The following is a 16,082-nucleotide window of genomic DNA, read 5'->3' as shown; positions in this document are numbered from 1 at the left end:
GCTGCCAGCAATTAAGTTTCATGTATGCATTTAAAAAAATACATAATTCTGTGGTAGTCTAGAATTTTTGTATGAAGTAAAACTTCTGTTGTTGAATCAATTCAGCTTTCTTTCAGTGTCTCCTAATTCTGTTCTCTGGGCATGGGAAGTAAATTACGTTAAAAATAATCCAGGAAGTACTTTGATACATAAATATCTTAAACATTGGGAAGTTCTTTCCTCTTCTGCACGTGGATAAACTAGGTACCTTCTGCAGTGAGGCTAAAACCAGGAGGAAGATTATTTCTTAACTGGTAGACTGTCTAATACTTAAAGCACTCTGGGTATGGAAAAACAGTGTTTATGTGCCTGTTAACACTGGACAGAGCAGGGATGGTATTGCTCAAGATCTTCCACATTGCAGAACTAACATCTCTGACTAGTTCCAACCAGGAATTTCAGTACAGATGAGTTGAAACTGAAATTTCAGTCTCTTGTGTTAAAAGCTTCAGCTTTTGTAAGTAAGTTGGGTTTGTCTATTTTTGTTGTCATCCCTCTCTACAACAGAACATCCTGGAAGTTTTGCAGAAAACCTTGAACAGTTTTGTAAACTCTATGGAATAAAGCAGTAGCAACAACTTTAGATTTAGTATTTGTTTAATGATCATAGATAATATCTTACAGATTTGAAGTTCTAGGATTTGAATAATATAAATTGGTCTTTCACCTTTATCTCTTGACAAGGAACAAGAAGATCAAGCTTAAACTCTTTTGTAGATATTAGTACTGTGCATTGGACTACTTGTTGCCTTTCTAGCTGCAATAAAGAGCCTGCTGTAGTCTTTTTTTAGATGTTTTCCATCCATGTGAACAATGAGGACTATCTGAATGACTCAATTGTCTCGTGATCTAGCCCTAGAATACTTGCAAGCTAATAAAGAATGTTCTTGTAAACAGACAGCAAAACTGCTCAAGTGGCGTAGCTATTACATGTGAACCACCTATAAAGTTTTGTTACCTCTATATAAATAAGTTTAGAATTAATCTAAACCTATGTGAATTCTTTCATTAAAGGCCTTCTGTGGTGTAGACCAAATGGCTTCCTTGCTATGAGAGATCTGTTTCATCTGTTAGCACTTCTAAGCAAGGACAATTTTTCTAAATTGTAAGTTAGATATGTTTGTTTAATTCCAAAACTTCTGTGAGAAAATTGCTGTCTAGCTTAAGGCAGCCATATTCCAAACTCTTGATGACACAAAGTGAGCAGACTTTCTGATGAGGGAATGTTTGTAGTTCACTTCTGTGGTGTTTGTTCTGATGTTGGGAGGAATGTCTGTAGTTCTCCTCCACGGTATTTATTTTGATGTTTCACAGTAATAATCCATACAACAGAAGAGCACAGAGCTGCAGTTTTCTCACAGTTGTTTAAATATTGAATAGGTCAGCCTCTGCGTGAATAGAGGGGGCAGCTGAAACGGACATCCACAGGTTGCATCAGCTGAGTCCAAGTCAGTGCTTAAAGAAATTTCCCAGTGTTGGGAGATGGAGTTCAAGTATTTTCTACCATGCAAGTCTGTCATAATGGCTCTAAATTATACACAACAGCATTAGGATTGCCCAGAGCTGATGGTTTTTATTACTATTGTCTGAACTAGCTTTAAAATATTGAAATACTGTTTTTTTTTTCAGTAATTAAGAGGACAATAAGTTTTTATTTTGTGAAGAGAATGGAGAGCTTTGACTGCCTATCAGGGTCAGTGGCAAACTGGTTTTGTATTGTTATTCCCAGCTCTGAATAGCTATATGCTATGCTAAACTGTACCACCTTCTTGGAAATGCCACCCTAAAACTTAGCTCTTTTGGTAGTATGTTCGTGTCCTTCCCTCTCCAGTTAAATATAGGTACGGATCTCTCTTGGATTATCTCAGTAGTTTTTTTCTTCTTTGACTTTCTGGAGGTCCTTAGATTATAGACATTGTTTTATGTGTTTTCAGTGGACACTGCCAATGACCAGGCGTCATTGCACTGGAGTTCTTTATAGGAGTCTTAATTTTGATGTATCTGATGTAGCCCAAAGCTGACTCTTTTTGTCCTCTTCCTCTTTTTTATTATTATTTTGAAGTCCTCTGAGGAACTGTGCTGTTCGTTCTAGCTTTCTTTAAGTCCTTTCTTTCCCCAAATTCTTTAAGATATTTTTTCAGCAGATAAAGTAGCTGCCAATGTTGCAGTCATTGACTCTTATTAAGGAAATAAGTTGACATAACATTGGAAGACCATAGAACTGTCCCAGAGATGTGAAACTTCTGGATTTTGTACCAAAGATGGCTAGACAGCTTGTAAACTCTGACCTTTATTTGCACACCCAGGGCTACAAAGAATGTGTGAAGCCCACAAAAGAGAAGTGCAACACATGTGATGAGCTGACTTGCATTTGCTCAGTGAACTTGCACATTGATAAATCAGTAGTATATCTTAGGAGGTGTATTCATCTAAATTATCCATATTTGCGGTGTTGCTTTTCAACAGAAGTTGCTTGGTTACTGGTTATTGTTGTTGTGAGGCCATAGGTGAAGAGCAATTGCACAGTGTGAATCAACCAGTATGGTGTGAATAAACCAATATTGGTAGATCTGTAAGCTGTTGTCCTAAGTAAAACCCTTGTTTTTAATCTGTTCCTTGGTGCTGCAGTTTACAAGGCTCATGTATGCACCTAGCCTGTTGCTGAACAGCCAAAGTCCCTAGCAGAGAGGCAATTGTTTGTTTTTTTTTCTGGTAAGTCTGCATAGATCAGTAACGCTTCATATTTTAAGGCATGTTGTCCTAATATTAGTGACATTTTTCACTGTAGGCTAGAAGCAGTTTTGCTTTGAAGCACTGTAGGATTTTGTCTGAGGGTGTCTAACAAATGCTGTTTTGTAAGGGACATCTAACACATGGAAAATAAGTTGCAGCTCCATTATGTCAGAAGTTAAAAATGAAATTATTCTTGTGATGTTTTGTTGCCTTTCTCTACTCTGAAAGAGGGCAGATGATAAAAATGTCACCACTGTTGCATGAAGGAGACGCAGATTAGCCTGATTTCGGTAGCTGTTTGCTTGGAAGTTCACTCCAGCGTCACCTGCTGTTTGAAAAGCTGCTGAATTTATAATGCTTAAAAGCTTCTATGTTCTAGAAGAAGCCCAAATTATTTAGGATTTTAGTTCCTGCTCTGAGGTGGGAAGAGAGTTGCTATTTCCTTCAGGTGAGGATTTGAGCTTAAAATGTCCCGGAGCTGCAAGCTGTGTGGAGCACGGCAGCGTGTGTTGTTGCCTGCAGGAGGATCAGCTTTTCAGGCTGGGGCACTGCAGGAAGATTAGCTTTTCAGGCTGGAGCACTGGCTAGGGCAAGGTGGTCACAGGAAGCTAGGGAGAGTGGTAACTTTCTGGAAGCGAAAACTGGGGCACAGATGACACTTTTTCTCTCAGAGGCCTCCTTCTCTCATGGCATAGACAATCGCCTCTCAGTTCTTGTTGAATTAAAGCAGGCCAGTAAAAGCCATCTGCTCAGCACTGCCCATGCTGTCTTTTAACGTGGAGCCAGTTGTCTTCTGCCAGGGCATCTTGGGTCTAAAGGTCTAGCCTCTGATTTAGACTTTCCCTGCTCTGATGGCTTTCTTACTGGTTGTTGAATGTGGAAAGAGGAACAGAGGCAGCAGAAACACGTCCAGATACCGGAAACTTGGCATCACAAGGCTGAATTAAAGAGCCTACAGATACTTGTGTCCTTTGCTCCTTCTTTGTCACATTGCTAGCTTCCACAGGGAGTGGCAGATGTACTAAATCTGCCGGGATTAAAATAGGTCTAGCCCAACCATCAATCTGACCATGTCATCAGGTATTAATGCCTTTAGCAACCCAGAGTGAATTATGTGATTGTAGTGGCACAGAGTCCTTTGTCTGTTTTGCCCAGGGAAGGAAGACAGCAGTGAAGTGCTAGTAAATGAAATGTCAGTCCTTTTCTCCTCTATCTGTGCTGTGTAGCACTTCCTATTTTATTCAGCTATTTTCCAGTGTTATTTTCCATCACCCTTATCTGATGTCAAGACAGAAAAAGACCTCTCCCCGTATTATGTATGAAATGCAGACAGTGTGTGTTCCTGGCGTGCTGTGCTGGATCCCATGGAGCATATTCCTGGCTCTGTACCGTGCTGGCACCAAGCACGGGATGGTTGGAGGAGCACAGATACAGACTTGGAGGTGCTGTTTCCCTGAGCTGAGGAAACAACATTGACGGATGCACACTCTCCTCTGTGCAGGTTTTGGTGGGATAACACAGAGCCCTGAAAATACTGCGTTGTAGGAACCTTTTTGAGTTTCAGCCTCTCCTAGGAGCTATTCACATAGGGATGGGCAGTCCTCTTGCCGCCTGTCAGAGCTCTCTGAAGGTTGGATGCTAGATGAGCCTGACATGCTTCTGTTGCCCTTTATTAATGCTGTCAGGTCTTCCTACTGGATAAAGCAGGCTTGTTTTAGGTTTGTGGGATTTAACAGGATTTCTGGAGCCTAAAAAAGTGTTTTCCTCAGCTAAGAAGGGTCTTTTTGTTTGTGTGTTGTTTTGTTTTTTTTCAATAAAACAAAAAAGCACTGATGTATCTATTTCTTCATGGCCTGTTTCTACTCAAAGCTGGGGAAGAGGAGGCAGTGAAAGTATTATTTGTGTCTCTCTGTAGGAGGCATTTTGGTCTCTGCTACAAGAGCTTTTATGTCCATGTAGAGCTTTTATTTGCTCATATTTTGTCTTGTGATTCATTCCTTCCTCTGTCTTTGAACTGGTTCATTACATCATAGTTGCCCTCTAGAGGTCCTTTTGTCTTAGCTCCGGTGCCTAGGAAGGAAGTTAGGGTCTCACTGGGGTACTTCAGCCTCTGTGGTTTTACAGGCCGAGGAGGAGTTCTTGGGCATGTTTTCCCAGGTGCTGTTAACAAGGACTGGGAGAGGTGGGGTTTTGATTTTTTGATGGATTTTTTTTTTCTTTTTGAACCCGATTAGACTGTTTCTGTCTCTGTGAAGAAAGCGTTGAATCCAGATGGGGAGAGAATATTTGCTTCACGGAGCAGTCTCTCACCAGGGGAGCTGTGGTGGGTAGGAGGAGAGCAGAAGGGAGTTCCTCCAGGTGCCCTGGGAGATGAGGAAAACCTGGTGGGGCCGGGTGTTGGCTGCTGGTGGAAGGCTGGCTGTAGGCCAAGCCAAAATCTCAAGATCCTTCAAGGGAGGATTTGGCAACAGCGATCTCATATTTGCAGAGGAGGGCTGATGAACTGTGGTGAATACACAAGGTGACTGTAATGTGTTGTAAGGAGCCTTCTGGCTCACCGCTGAGCGCCATTTCCAAACGTTGGAGCCGATAATCTTCCAGCATGGGAAGGATCATCAGCTCCTTTGGTGGTGCTGCTGGATTAGGAAAGAGTCTAGAATTTCTGGCCGTGGCAAAGATAGATCAACACACACTGTTAGTGCCAAAGCTCTTCAGACTCAAGGAATCCGTGAAGATTTTACAGCAGTAATGTCATGCATGCCCTGCTGTTTGCAGAGGCTGCCCTGGGAACTGAACAAAAAAGCTAATTTACTGTCTTTGTACTTATTTTGAATGGTTCAGTGCAGACTGGAGATGTGTCATAGTACTTCAAAGCGGGTGGTGCATTACCATGCCTGGAAATAAATATTTTGGTACATGGTCATAAAACATTCAGCAGTATTCTCCTGCAGCGTGCTGTGGAGGTTGGTTTAACAGGTCTGACTGTCTTTGCAGGGCTGCAGCTCTTCTGGTGTGCTTACAGTGAGCTGCTCTACTGCCACTGCCCTGGCTTGGGCGATGTCAGAGATACCTGGAGACCAGAATAAAACAGCAAAATGCTATTTTTAGTTCTAGCTGGTGCGGTAAATAAACACTGGATAATTTAAAATGTTCTGCATCTTGAGCAAGTAAGACATGTTATTAAAATGTAATAGGGCTGTGTTAAGGAGAGGACAGGTAAGGTACCACTGGGATGAGACCTGTCAGCGTGATAATACTTGCTTTGGGTGATACGTGCTTCAGAACAAGTTGGTGTAATGGCTTCTGGAACTAGAAGAGCTATCAGAAGACTAGATGCTAGAGCACATTAGCTGTGGTTTTGTGAAATGGTAGAAGTGGGGCATCAGTGAGAAAGTAGCTGATTTTGTTGTCTCTTAAACAAAGGAAAAACACCTAAAACATATAAAGGCTGTGGAGGGCAGTTCTTCAGCAGAGCCTCCAAGGAACCTGAGAAGGAGGTATGAGCTGTTGCTGCCTTGTATCCTGGATTGGCTCAGGTGGTCCCTGCTCCCGTGGCGTGCCAAGGCGGAAATGTTTCTCATCCTTACACACAGGAAAGTGGACAGTGCAAGTCTGTGGTGCCTTAGCAGCCTGTATGTATAGGTCATGGTCGCAGGTGAAAAACGTCATGTTTTCTAATCTGTGTAAAACAGGGATTCCTTTCCTCTATTTCTAGTTTTGCTTGTTTGTTGTTTTTTTTTTTTTTGCTAGTGGGACCAAGCTGTATGCAAAACTTTGAGCTCAATAAATTGGGGGGGGCGGGGGACACGGACAGACATATTTTTGAGGGCTAGTTAAATATGGAGACAGCATTTATTTTTAAGGAATTCCTGTAATGCTGCTTGTTTGCTACAGTGTTTGGGTGCATTCAAACTCCAGCTGGCAGCAATCTGTTTCGATATGAAATTGATGCCTGCTTGCTTGCTCCTCTCCCAATGAATTGAAGCATCTGCAGTGCTGAGCTGCCAAGCTAAATAGTATTTTTATTAAGCAGATCTCAAATACGGGATCGTTCTCACAGAATGGATGTTTGTTGGTTTGTTAAGGCTTTAAATGTTGACATATTTAATGCCAAAAGAAACTCTGGTAGAAAATGTTTGATGATTAAAATCTGTTTTGATACATTTCTGTCAATTGCAAGAAATTGTCTGAAAAATGCAGCCTGAAGTGATCCTTGCTAAGGAGAAAAGAGAGCTGACAAATGCCTCTGGGAATATTCAAGTAATCTCCTTGCTAGTCTCTAAAGAACAATTACATGGTCTGTGACACTGGATGATATATTCAGCTTGGGAGACCACCCACTTCCTCCTCCTCCTCCTCTTTCTCCTCCTCCTCCTCCCTTTTCTCCTGCTGTAGCTCCCAGTCCCACAGAGTCCCATAGCAGATTAAGCGTGAACACTGTGATGTAATTCAGAGGCTGTGGGTTTTTCAAATCACTAAGTCGATTTTAGTCTGAGGACAAGCTTTGTTTCTACAACATCTGGCGGGGAGAAGCTGCCAGCAGCACTTACGCTGTGGATATCTGCTTTTTCTGATTGTGCTCATCTGTGCATAAGGAATAAGGGCAAAGGAATGGAGATCTGATTATTTCTTCAAGGTTGTTTTCTTTAGCAAGAATCACTTGACTTCTGCCAGCGGTGATTTAAAAACATAGTATGTTACACTACATGGAGGCTGTTTCTTGCTTGCTTATCTTCTAATTGCACTGAAGACATGTTATGGTCCCCGAAATTTTCCTTATCCAACATGCGTGTACGACTGACAGCAAAGGGGTTGCTCCGAAACATTCGTCTACCTTCTGGCTATAAGAAAAGCACGGTTATATTTCATACAGGTTTGTATTTTTAACATGACAGAGCATGCATTGGGTGATATCTTGTTTACTTCAGCAGCACTTTATTTTTAGCAAATAAAAACAGTCCTGGGCATAGAAGTTTTAGAATTACATATAGAAGTCTGACTTACAAGCATAGTTTTATAGTCTGTGTAACTGGAAAGCGTGAGCTTTCTGCGTGTCCGTGCATCTGTGCAGAGCTGTTCGTTGGTAAGATGGGTATTCTGTTTATGAAATGCAAATTGGAATTTTTTTCCTCCTACAGGTCCAAAAATAGAATCAGGAAGTCTGTGCCATTAAATATGTATCTAATCATTTTAAAGATTATCTGCTGGGAGCTCTGTCTTTTCTATATCGTGAATCAGAGGTGTGGTGGGAGGTGGGAAATGAGTACAGGCTGTCACGATGTGGCTCTCTGTCTGTCTGTGAGAAATAGTTGAATACTTGAATGTAGAAATCTGTTGTCAGACTTCTCCCATTAAACATCTTATCTGCAAGTATGACAAGCAAACTTTCTTGCTCACTTGTGTTGATAGAAACCTAAAAAGTCTGAAGTTTTCTTTCAGGTGTTTTAGAGACATTCAAGAAAAGTGTGTGCATGTTCCAAAAAAAAAAAAACAAAAAAAAAACCACACCTCAGCTCCATATGACCTGATTTTTGTTTTAAGCGACAGGTAAAGAAAATGCATGGATTGGGAACATAATTACGGATGCTGATCTTTGTTCCAGGGAATACATGCTGTTTTGATGGAGGGTGGTGATTTTTCTTTTTTTGCTAAGGTGGATGATATCGGAGAAAACAATGGCAGTCTGCATATTACACAAGTCTTTTTCTCCACTGCACTATTTGTCGTTTTCTTGCATTTTTCTTAGGGAGGAGCAAGCAGCTACATAAACTAGTTTTGCACAAGCTCTTCTTCTCAGGCATTTCCTTCCTTTCTTGAACACCGCCATTTCTGGCTAGTACTTCTTTGGAGTTCAACTCCAAGAGGAGTTTTGGAGTCACCTTTCCTTCCTGTCCTGGCATTTCACATAACAACCTAAACCATTTGCCCTGTCATTACTTATCCCTGCTAAAGTAAATTCAGTTTCTGAGTTCCTCCTGGATGATAAATTCAATTATGAGCATAATACAGGTTGATTATCCAAATATAATATAGGCTTCTGTTTGCAGCTTGCTTGCATGGCTTTTAAGCTGCAATTAGAATACCTTGATGCTAAAACTTCTTACATGAGGGAGTCTTTGTGCATACCTACATCACTGATGTTGTTAACAATATGAAATTTTCAGGTAGCACATATTCCAGGAATAGAAATACTAAAAGAGAAATGGGGAAATAATGTTCAATGTTCTGTATGTTCATTAACTACTACTGAAGTTTGGTATCATCGTAAAAAAAAAAAAAAAGTATCGAGGCATGTATTAAGGTAATTTTATAGTGACAAGAATCCGTTTGTTTTTTCTTTCATTTGAGTGGATGTGAAAGTAAGAACTGCCTGCAGGATGCCTCTGTTAGATGCAGCATGCAAACTAGATTGATAGCTGTGTTCCAGTTAAGCAGCACTTTCTTAATTAAGAAGCGCTGAACAGACCTTCTGCTTGTTCTCTCTAGCTTTTGCATAATGCACACTAAAGGTATAGAACTGGAAGTTCAGAGAAATTTTCACTTGGTCTCCCCTTCTGCTTTACTGTCCTTGTATCTTGCAGAAAGCTGCCCAGCGGTTAGCAAGTGCTGAACATAACGAAAAAAGTAGGGCATCTGAAAACCAGGTCATATTCCATAGTGGAAAATGCAAGTATGTATAAATAAGCTGTGTTTTTAAAAACATTGAATGCATTGAAGCTTGATTGTGATTATTTCTGGTTCATAAAACTCAACAACGTAAGAGCTGATCAGGCAACGACAATGTATATCACGAGTCTGAAAGGCTGATGGCAGGAGGAGCCATATTTGCTTTCTGCAACATAGGTTTGAGTATCTTTGCTTGTAGTGGTTTAATTGGATTAAAATGACATGTGGCTTCTTTCTCAGGTCACGTAAGTGATGAGAAATAGAATATATAGGGACTGTGTGAACAAATAAGGCAGAGTAATTGAAAAAAGGAATTTCAGGGTTCATGCATGAATGTGAATATGTATGGGAAAAGGTGTTATGTAAGCATCATTCAATTACAGTTTCGGTGTAGATTGCACTGTTAATGAGCATTATCATGGATTTAATCCACTGCTTCCTTTCATAGTAGCATAGACTGCCTTGTATGACTGTCTTGAGATAGTTATGACAATTGCTCAAATGTAGAGTTTTCAAGTGGTCTAGAGCATAGGTCAAGTTGGATTCTTCCGCTATATTCTGGCTGACTATAGAGGAATAGTTTTGTGAATTTAGGATGTAAAACACTATTAAGAGGAAAAGAATGGATCTTGTGAGTTTCCATTCTGATTTGAGGATGTTTTGCAACAGCTTGCTACAGTTTCTTCATGGTATGTGGTTATGGCTGGAAATACAGTTTACACTGGTGTTAAGTTAGTCTAAATTAGTCATTGCATGTATCGTGGAACAGATCCTTGCGATGAAGAATGTTTGAACTGCTTACATCTTGTCCATATGGAGTTGTCAGAGTGACTGGAGAAATTCAAATATCTTGTAAGCATTGCAATCAAATAAAATCAGTTTATTTTTTAGGAAAAGAATAAATCTGGAGGAAATTTGCTGTAAAACTTGGTGTATATCAAGATTCTCCAGATTGCTGCCATGTTGTATCTAACTTCCATCATTGTGTGCTCTACATTGCTTCAGGGTCTTTATATCCAGGGGTCTCTTCTCCCTTTAAATACAGGCAGACATCAAATAGTGTCACTTCCTCAGCTTCTGGAAGTATAGTATACCTGCATTGTTACCGATCTATAACAAACATCCTCTTCAGGAAAAAAAAAACATTGAAACACTTCAGAAAATACTTAATGTACTCATCCTGCTACTTTCTACAAGTAAGTTTTACAAGCAACTGCAACAAAAAATTCAACACAACTGCATAAATATGTTAAATATGATCTAATCTTTCAGTGATGAAATATAAAATTTGCTTCCTTTATTAAACCATTAAGGATTTTTTTTACCAAAGAGTGACTAAAGTGTTTTTTATGCTTTTCACGCGTCAGTGGTGTGACAGAGTAAATCATCTCTGCATGATTCTGTAAAAACTGCCAGAGAAAGACGTTCCTATACGAATGATTCAAAATATTCATTCTGAGTTATTTACATTTCCTTTTGCATGAAGATAAAATTCTGCACAAGGAACCAGTTTTGCAAATGGAGATCAAAGCTCTCATGCCTTTTGTTCCCAGAGTTTTTTCATAGATTGTATAATGAGCTGTACTGTTGCTTTTGTGGTAAATTTTTGTCTCAATGTTTTCACCAAGCCCTTGATGGTGCTAGATTTCTTCTTCCCTTAAGCAAGCTGTACTTAGCATTCTTATCCCTCTGGTGGCTTTCACTGCTTACTAAACCTTGTTTACTCTCTTATTACCTTGGGAATAAGAAGCGTCTCTAAAGACACCTGATGTCATTACAGCAATGTCAGTTTAAAAAATTTCCTTTTCCCCGTGCTTGCAACAAGCATACATCACAGACCTATTCATTTGAGCAGATAACATCAATTTCCAATACAATTTCTTCCCTTCGTCCTGCTTCAGATAACGCTGACGACTGTATGAAATTGTGTGTTGCAAAGCAGTGCTCTTAAAGGAAACGAACAAAATCTTGAGGATTTTGAAAGCCTCAGGTGTCATGAGTTGCTTAGCTGTTCGTATACCATGACGTTTTTTTCCTAAGGATAGCTAAAGGAATGATTATTGTCCAACATCACAGATTCCTATGGAACTGTAGGAAGACACCCAACACACTCAACCTTACTAAGTGTTTTAAATCTGAAAGTCTACTAGAGATATTTGGTACAGGATGAGTAAGTTAAATGTTTGTGTTTCCTACCAAGGAAAAATATAGTTCAGAAGTAAAAACGGCTTGTCTGTTCTGAGCAAAAGAAGTTGAATAGCTGGAAACTATTAATCATGGGGAGTTTAGATTTAATCATGTTCCTCTTGAAGTCTGTGAGACTCTTAGCTCCTGACTTCATCCTTTCAGGACTAGGTACGAAATGAGCTGCCTGGCATGCTTGATTTCAATCTTAATAGGTCATGGCTTCAGTAAGTATGTAAATGATAGCTAAATGGAGGTTCTTTTTCAAGTAGTGGAGCTTTTTTGTTTGTTTGTAACATTTAGTCTACACAAGTTTCATCCATGTCCTATGTTTGTGACGGGTATAAAATGAAGATAACACTAGTTCTCCAATGAACTCTGGATAGCAAAAAACAAACAAACAAACAAAAACTAACCACCCTACCAAGAAAAAACAAACAAGAGTCAAAGCAGTAATTTATGTGATGACAACACTTAAACTGCGTATGTATTTTAATAAAGCATTAAAGTGGATGCAAATGAGGAGCTATGCTCAGAAAAACTTGGGAGGAAGCAGAGTACTGTGAAAAGCAGATGCACGGCAGCTTTTGCATTCTGGTCCTACGCTATAGTGAGTGATGTTGGGTTTTATTATTCCTTCACTTACACAGATTAATTACCTGTGAAGAATGCCTCATGTATTTGTCAACGTGAGATAAGTAGAGTTAATGCTTCAAGCTCAACTTCACAGAAGAACAGTTAATTGGAAAGTAAACACAAAAGACCTAGCAAATTATCCGTGCTAATATTATTGCATATGCTAAATTTATTCCCACTTGATATGTCTAATAGGTGAAAGTGGTCTGGCTGTAACTTCTATTGCTGTGAAGTGGGTTGGGGTTTTGAAGTGACAGGCAGCTACAATTACACTGAAAAAAACAACCAGCACTTTAATAGCTTTTAGATTTCTTTGGGGGTTTTCAAGTGCAGTAAAACTAGACTTAACCTTCTAGATTCTGCCTCTACCAGTTTGTGCAGCTTATGCAAATGAATCTGTTACTATAGTAGAAATGGCTTATAACATTGAGACAGCTAAAGCCTTTCTGTCTTAGTACAGTTCATTTGATTTGAGCAATGGCTTTTTGAGGAAAATGATACCATGAAGCTTCTGTGCTAGAATGCAGTGTTTTGAGTATTGTAACCAGTTGTTTCATTGTTTTTGCAGTACTCTTCTTCCTTTGTAGGCATAGAAAACTGATATAGAAAGGGATGGTGGACGGAAAAAGGTTTCTTGCATCTTAAAATCACATTTGATCAATTGATGTTAAGTACTGTGGAGGCAGTACTGAATAAACTGAGACCACTCTCATTGTAATTCATGGCAAGAGTTGTTAATTTCTGTTTATAGATTGGTTGTTAGTTTAGTGTCACATAATGAAGTTTTTCTCCAAGGTTTTTATTGCTTTAAAAAATAAATCTCATCACTGAATGTCACTGTGCATAGGAAAGTACTAGGTCCGTGGTGGTTAGATTTGATGCTAATGAGGAAAGTGGTGGAGTTCGAACAGCTCTTGATGGTTTCACTAACTATTGTACCCAAATTAACTTGTTTGGAAAGCCATTCTCAAGAAGACATTCTCTCGTGGCTTGCCTTCCCTCAGAACAAAATTTGGTGAAGGCTGTATCAGTCGAGCTGGTTAACTTGCAGCTGAGTTCACCTGTACCTCTATTTGCTCACCTCTTGATATTTCTGCTGTTTGTAGTTCAATAGGGTTGTGTTGAAGGCAAAAAATTTGATTGAATTAAATCTTATTTTTAAGAGGAGGTTTGTTACAGCAATTGTTTTTATCATAATAACACGGTAAACCAGTGCTGCAGAATTCTTACTTGGTGATTTAGATTGTACTCAGCGGGATCTCCAGTACCTTTCCAATGGTCTTCACAAATTGTGCTCTTCCCCGTTACTTTTTCCTTGGCATGGAAGTGTTATTTCTATTCTCTGTCTTGGAAAGAAACTAGTATTTGATCTTCTGAAAAACAACCGTGTCAGGAGTATAACTTATGGCTTTAAATACTCCTTAAAAAAATAAATCCTGTTTGATTTAACTGCCAACATACTCAAATGTAGAAATAGCCTACCTCAAATAACCTGGCTTGTATCTGGCTGAGATCGTTCTTCACAGCTGCTATTTATGAACCTTCCATTGGTGTTAACTGATGTCTAGTAGTTGTGGCAAAGGAGCTAATAAACCTGTGTTCAGTTCTTGGTTAAAATTGCTTTTGCTACTTCTTCGCATGGTGATATGCTACTTAGATGTATAGGAAGTAAAGTTTTTTTTCTCAAGATGCTTGTGTGAACATTTTGTATGTGATGTTATGGAAATACTTCTGCTTAGGCAGGAAACAGGACAGCTGGGGACATCTGTGGGGGAATTCTTTAACTGAAAGCTCATCATTTTCTTAAAGAGAGCTTGAAATCCTTCAGTAGAAAAGTCTGGAAAGTATTACAAATAATATTTATTAATGAGTTGACTTCAGCTTTGCTTCTTTAGTACAGTTTTTTAGGCTCTCAGATATTTCAGTGACCTTCATTTTTGTCTGCTTGTGAATGTTGCTAACATCAGAAACACTTAAATTATTAAAAAAGGAATGTTAATACTTATTACAAAAATAGATTGTGCTATATTTTTTCAAAAATAACTAGTAAAACAGGAATATAGGAAATGCTTCCAGCAGGAGAATAAGAGGACTGAACTTAAAACGACAGTTTCAAATTGTTCTGCTCCAAATAAAACAGCAGGCTTGGAGACTGCTTTTTTTAGCCGTAAACACGTGCTACTTGTGTAACCAGTATAAAATCAAGGCTTAATTCTTTCTGCAAATAGTACTGCACAAAACACCTCCTGCTCTACCAACTTATCAAACTAAGAAGTCTTGTCACTTTTGGAGGGGAAAAAAAAAGTCCTGTGTCCTGGGAAGGACATCTTGGCTATGAGGTAGGTCAAGGAAGTTGAGATGCGTATGGAAAGTGCAGTGAATGTTCTTTTTGCTGTATTTGTTAGTGGCATAAGTAGGGATGTTTGTAGTCAGGGATCTTAATTAAAGGGTTAATCTTACGTAGGAGTTCTAGTCTTTGCAGTGTGTTGCAAATATTCCCTGGAGAACACCACTGTTATCGGCGGTATCGGCTTCTCAAGAAAGTTTCTGTTGTGTTTCCCCTGTCCCCACCCAGCTATACAAAATGGAAGTCTGCTGCCTTCATAGTGGTTTGTTAGCTCAAGGAGAAGAGACCTGGGGGAACATCAGCTGTGGAGAACGATGCATGACTATTTCCAACCTCCTCTACAGGAGTTACTATATGGGCCCGCACCAGGCAGGGCAAGCACCTCGTGATGAGGGCACTGGTGCCTGCCAGGCAGCCTTTGCCGCAGCGGTCTTCAGTTGTGCGGCCTGGTTAGGAGCCACTGGGACGAAAAGCCCCTTGACTCCCAGGCCTGTGCAGCCAGGAGTGAAAGGGCCGCATGTCTCTGGAAGGGTGGGGATGGATGTCTTGTGGTTAACAAAAGCTCTGGGTGCTGCCCTGTTCTGGTTTGTTTCCCCTTGGCAGGACTTTGCATGGGCTCCACCGGCTTGCCTTCAGGCCCGATTCAGCAGGCCGAGACAATGGTGTGCAGTGTTCTAGGCATGTCCCCGGGGAGCAATGTTTGTTGCTTAATAACAGGAAAACTGTTTATCATAACAGGAAATACAGAAATAGTTCCTTAACTGTGACATGGTGACTGCTTCTAATTGTATAAGTGCATTTTTTGTGTGTCTTTTGAGAAGAGGACTCTGAGCAGCACGTTAGAGCTGGGCTGTGGAAATTGGCATGCTGTATTGTGCCTTGTGCTTTCACTGAGGCACAGAAGCTTGAATTCACATGGATGATTTTATCTGGAGTGGTTCTTTTGAGATGCTGCCTTATTCTGTTGACCAGCAAATTGAGTTTTATCAGTAGGGTAGCTTTAAAGTACTTTTTCAAGGTTAATTTTAGCTGTGTTTAGCTATGCTGGTATTCATTAAGGCATGCTATGCTGCTGCCACCGCCTCTTAAAAGACAGTCTTCTAAAGTTGTGAGCTTATGTCTGATTTTGATGCCTGCTTAAATTTTCCTTCTTTCTGCAGAGCTGTCACTTCATGTTAATCATGTTGATAAGTGTAACAGTATAGATACTGACCAAGTATAACGTACCTTCCCTTATGTGATCTTTTAGACTTACCAGGGCAGTCCTCTGTAATATGATAAATGTATATCTTTATTCTGTTGTTAATCTGTACTATCATTTTGATCTACTTTTTGCCCAGTAACTACTCACGTGGGTTTTCTTGGTTTATGGGAAAACACCTAATTTAGCACTGAACCTGAGCTCATCAAATGAAGTCAATGAAGCCGGGGAGGAGCAGTGTGCTGGGCTGCTGGTTCTGGGCTGTGATTAAAACCA

At 39.9% G+C, this 16,082-nt stretch overlaps 1 protein-coding gene across 8 annotated transcripts in view; it reads left to right on the top strand.

The window, feature by feature from the left end:
* The window catches only part of MTUS1 (microtubule associated scaffold protein 1), a 115,020-nt gene that overhangs the window by 56,970 nt on the left and 41,968 nt on the right, over nucleotides 1–16,082 (top strand). Inside the window, exon 1 of one of the 8 annotated variants that reach the window (XM_080589584.1) lies at nucleotides 6,942–7,645. The exons of the other annotated variants lie outside the window; for them this stretch is intronic. Within the exon in view, the coding sequence (XP_080445710.1) occupies nucleotides 7,525–7,645 (121 nt within the window). The 5' untranslated portion in view covers nucleotides 6,942–7,524. Of the gene's footprint in view, nucleotides 1–6,941; nucleotides 7,646–16,082 lie in introns of those variants that run through there. 8 annotated transcript variants of the gene reach the window in all.

The sequence above is a fragment of the Anser brachyrhynchus genome (assembly GCF_964034855.1).
Source record: "Anser brachyrhynchus genome assembly, chromosome: 4".
Classification (NCBI taxonomy): domain Eukaryota; kingdom Metazoa; phylum Chordata; class Aves; order Anseriformes; family Anatidae; genus Anser; species Anser brachyrhynchus.
Note: the sequence above shows the minus strand (reverse complement) of the source record. Positions and strands in the feature narration are given on the sequence as shown.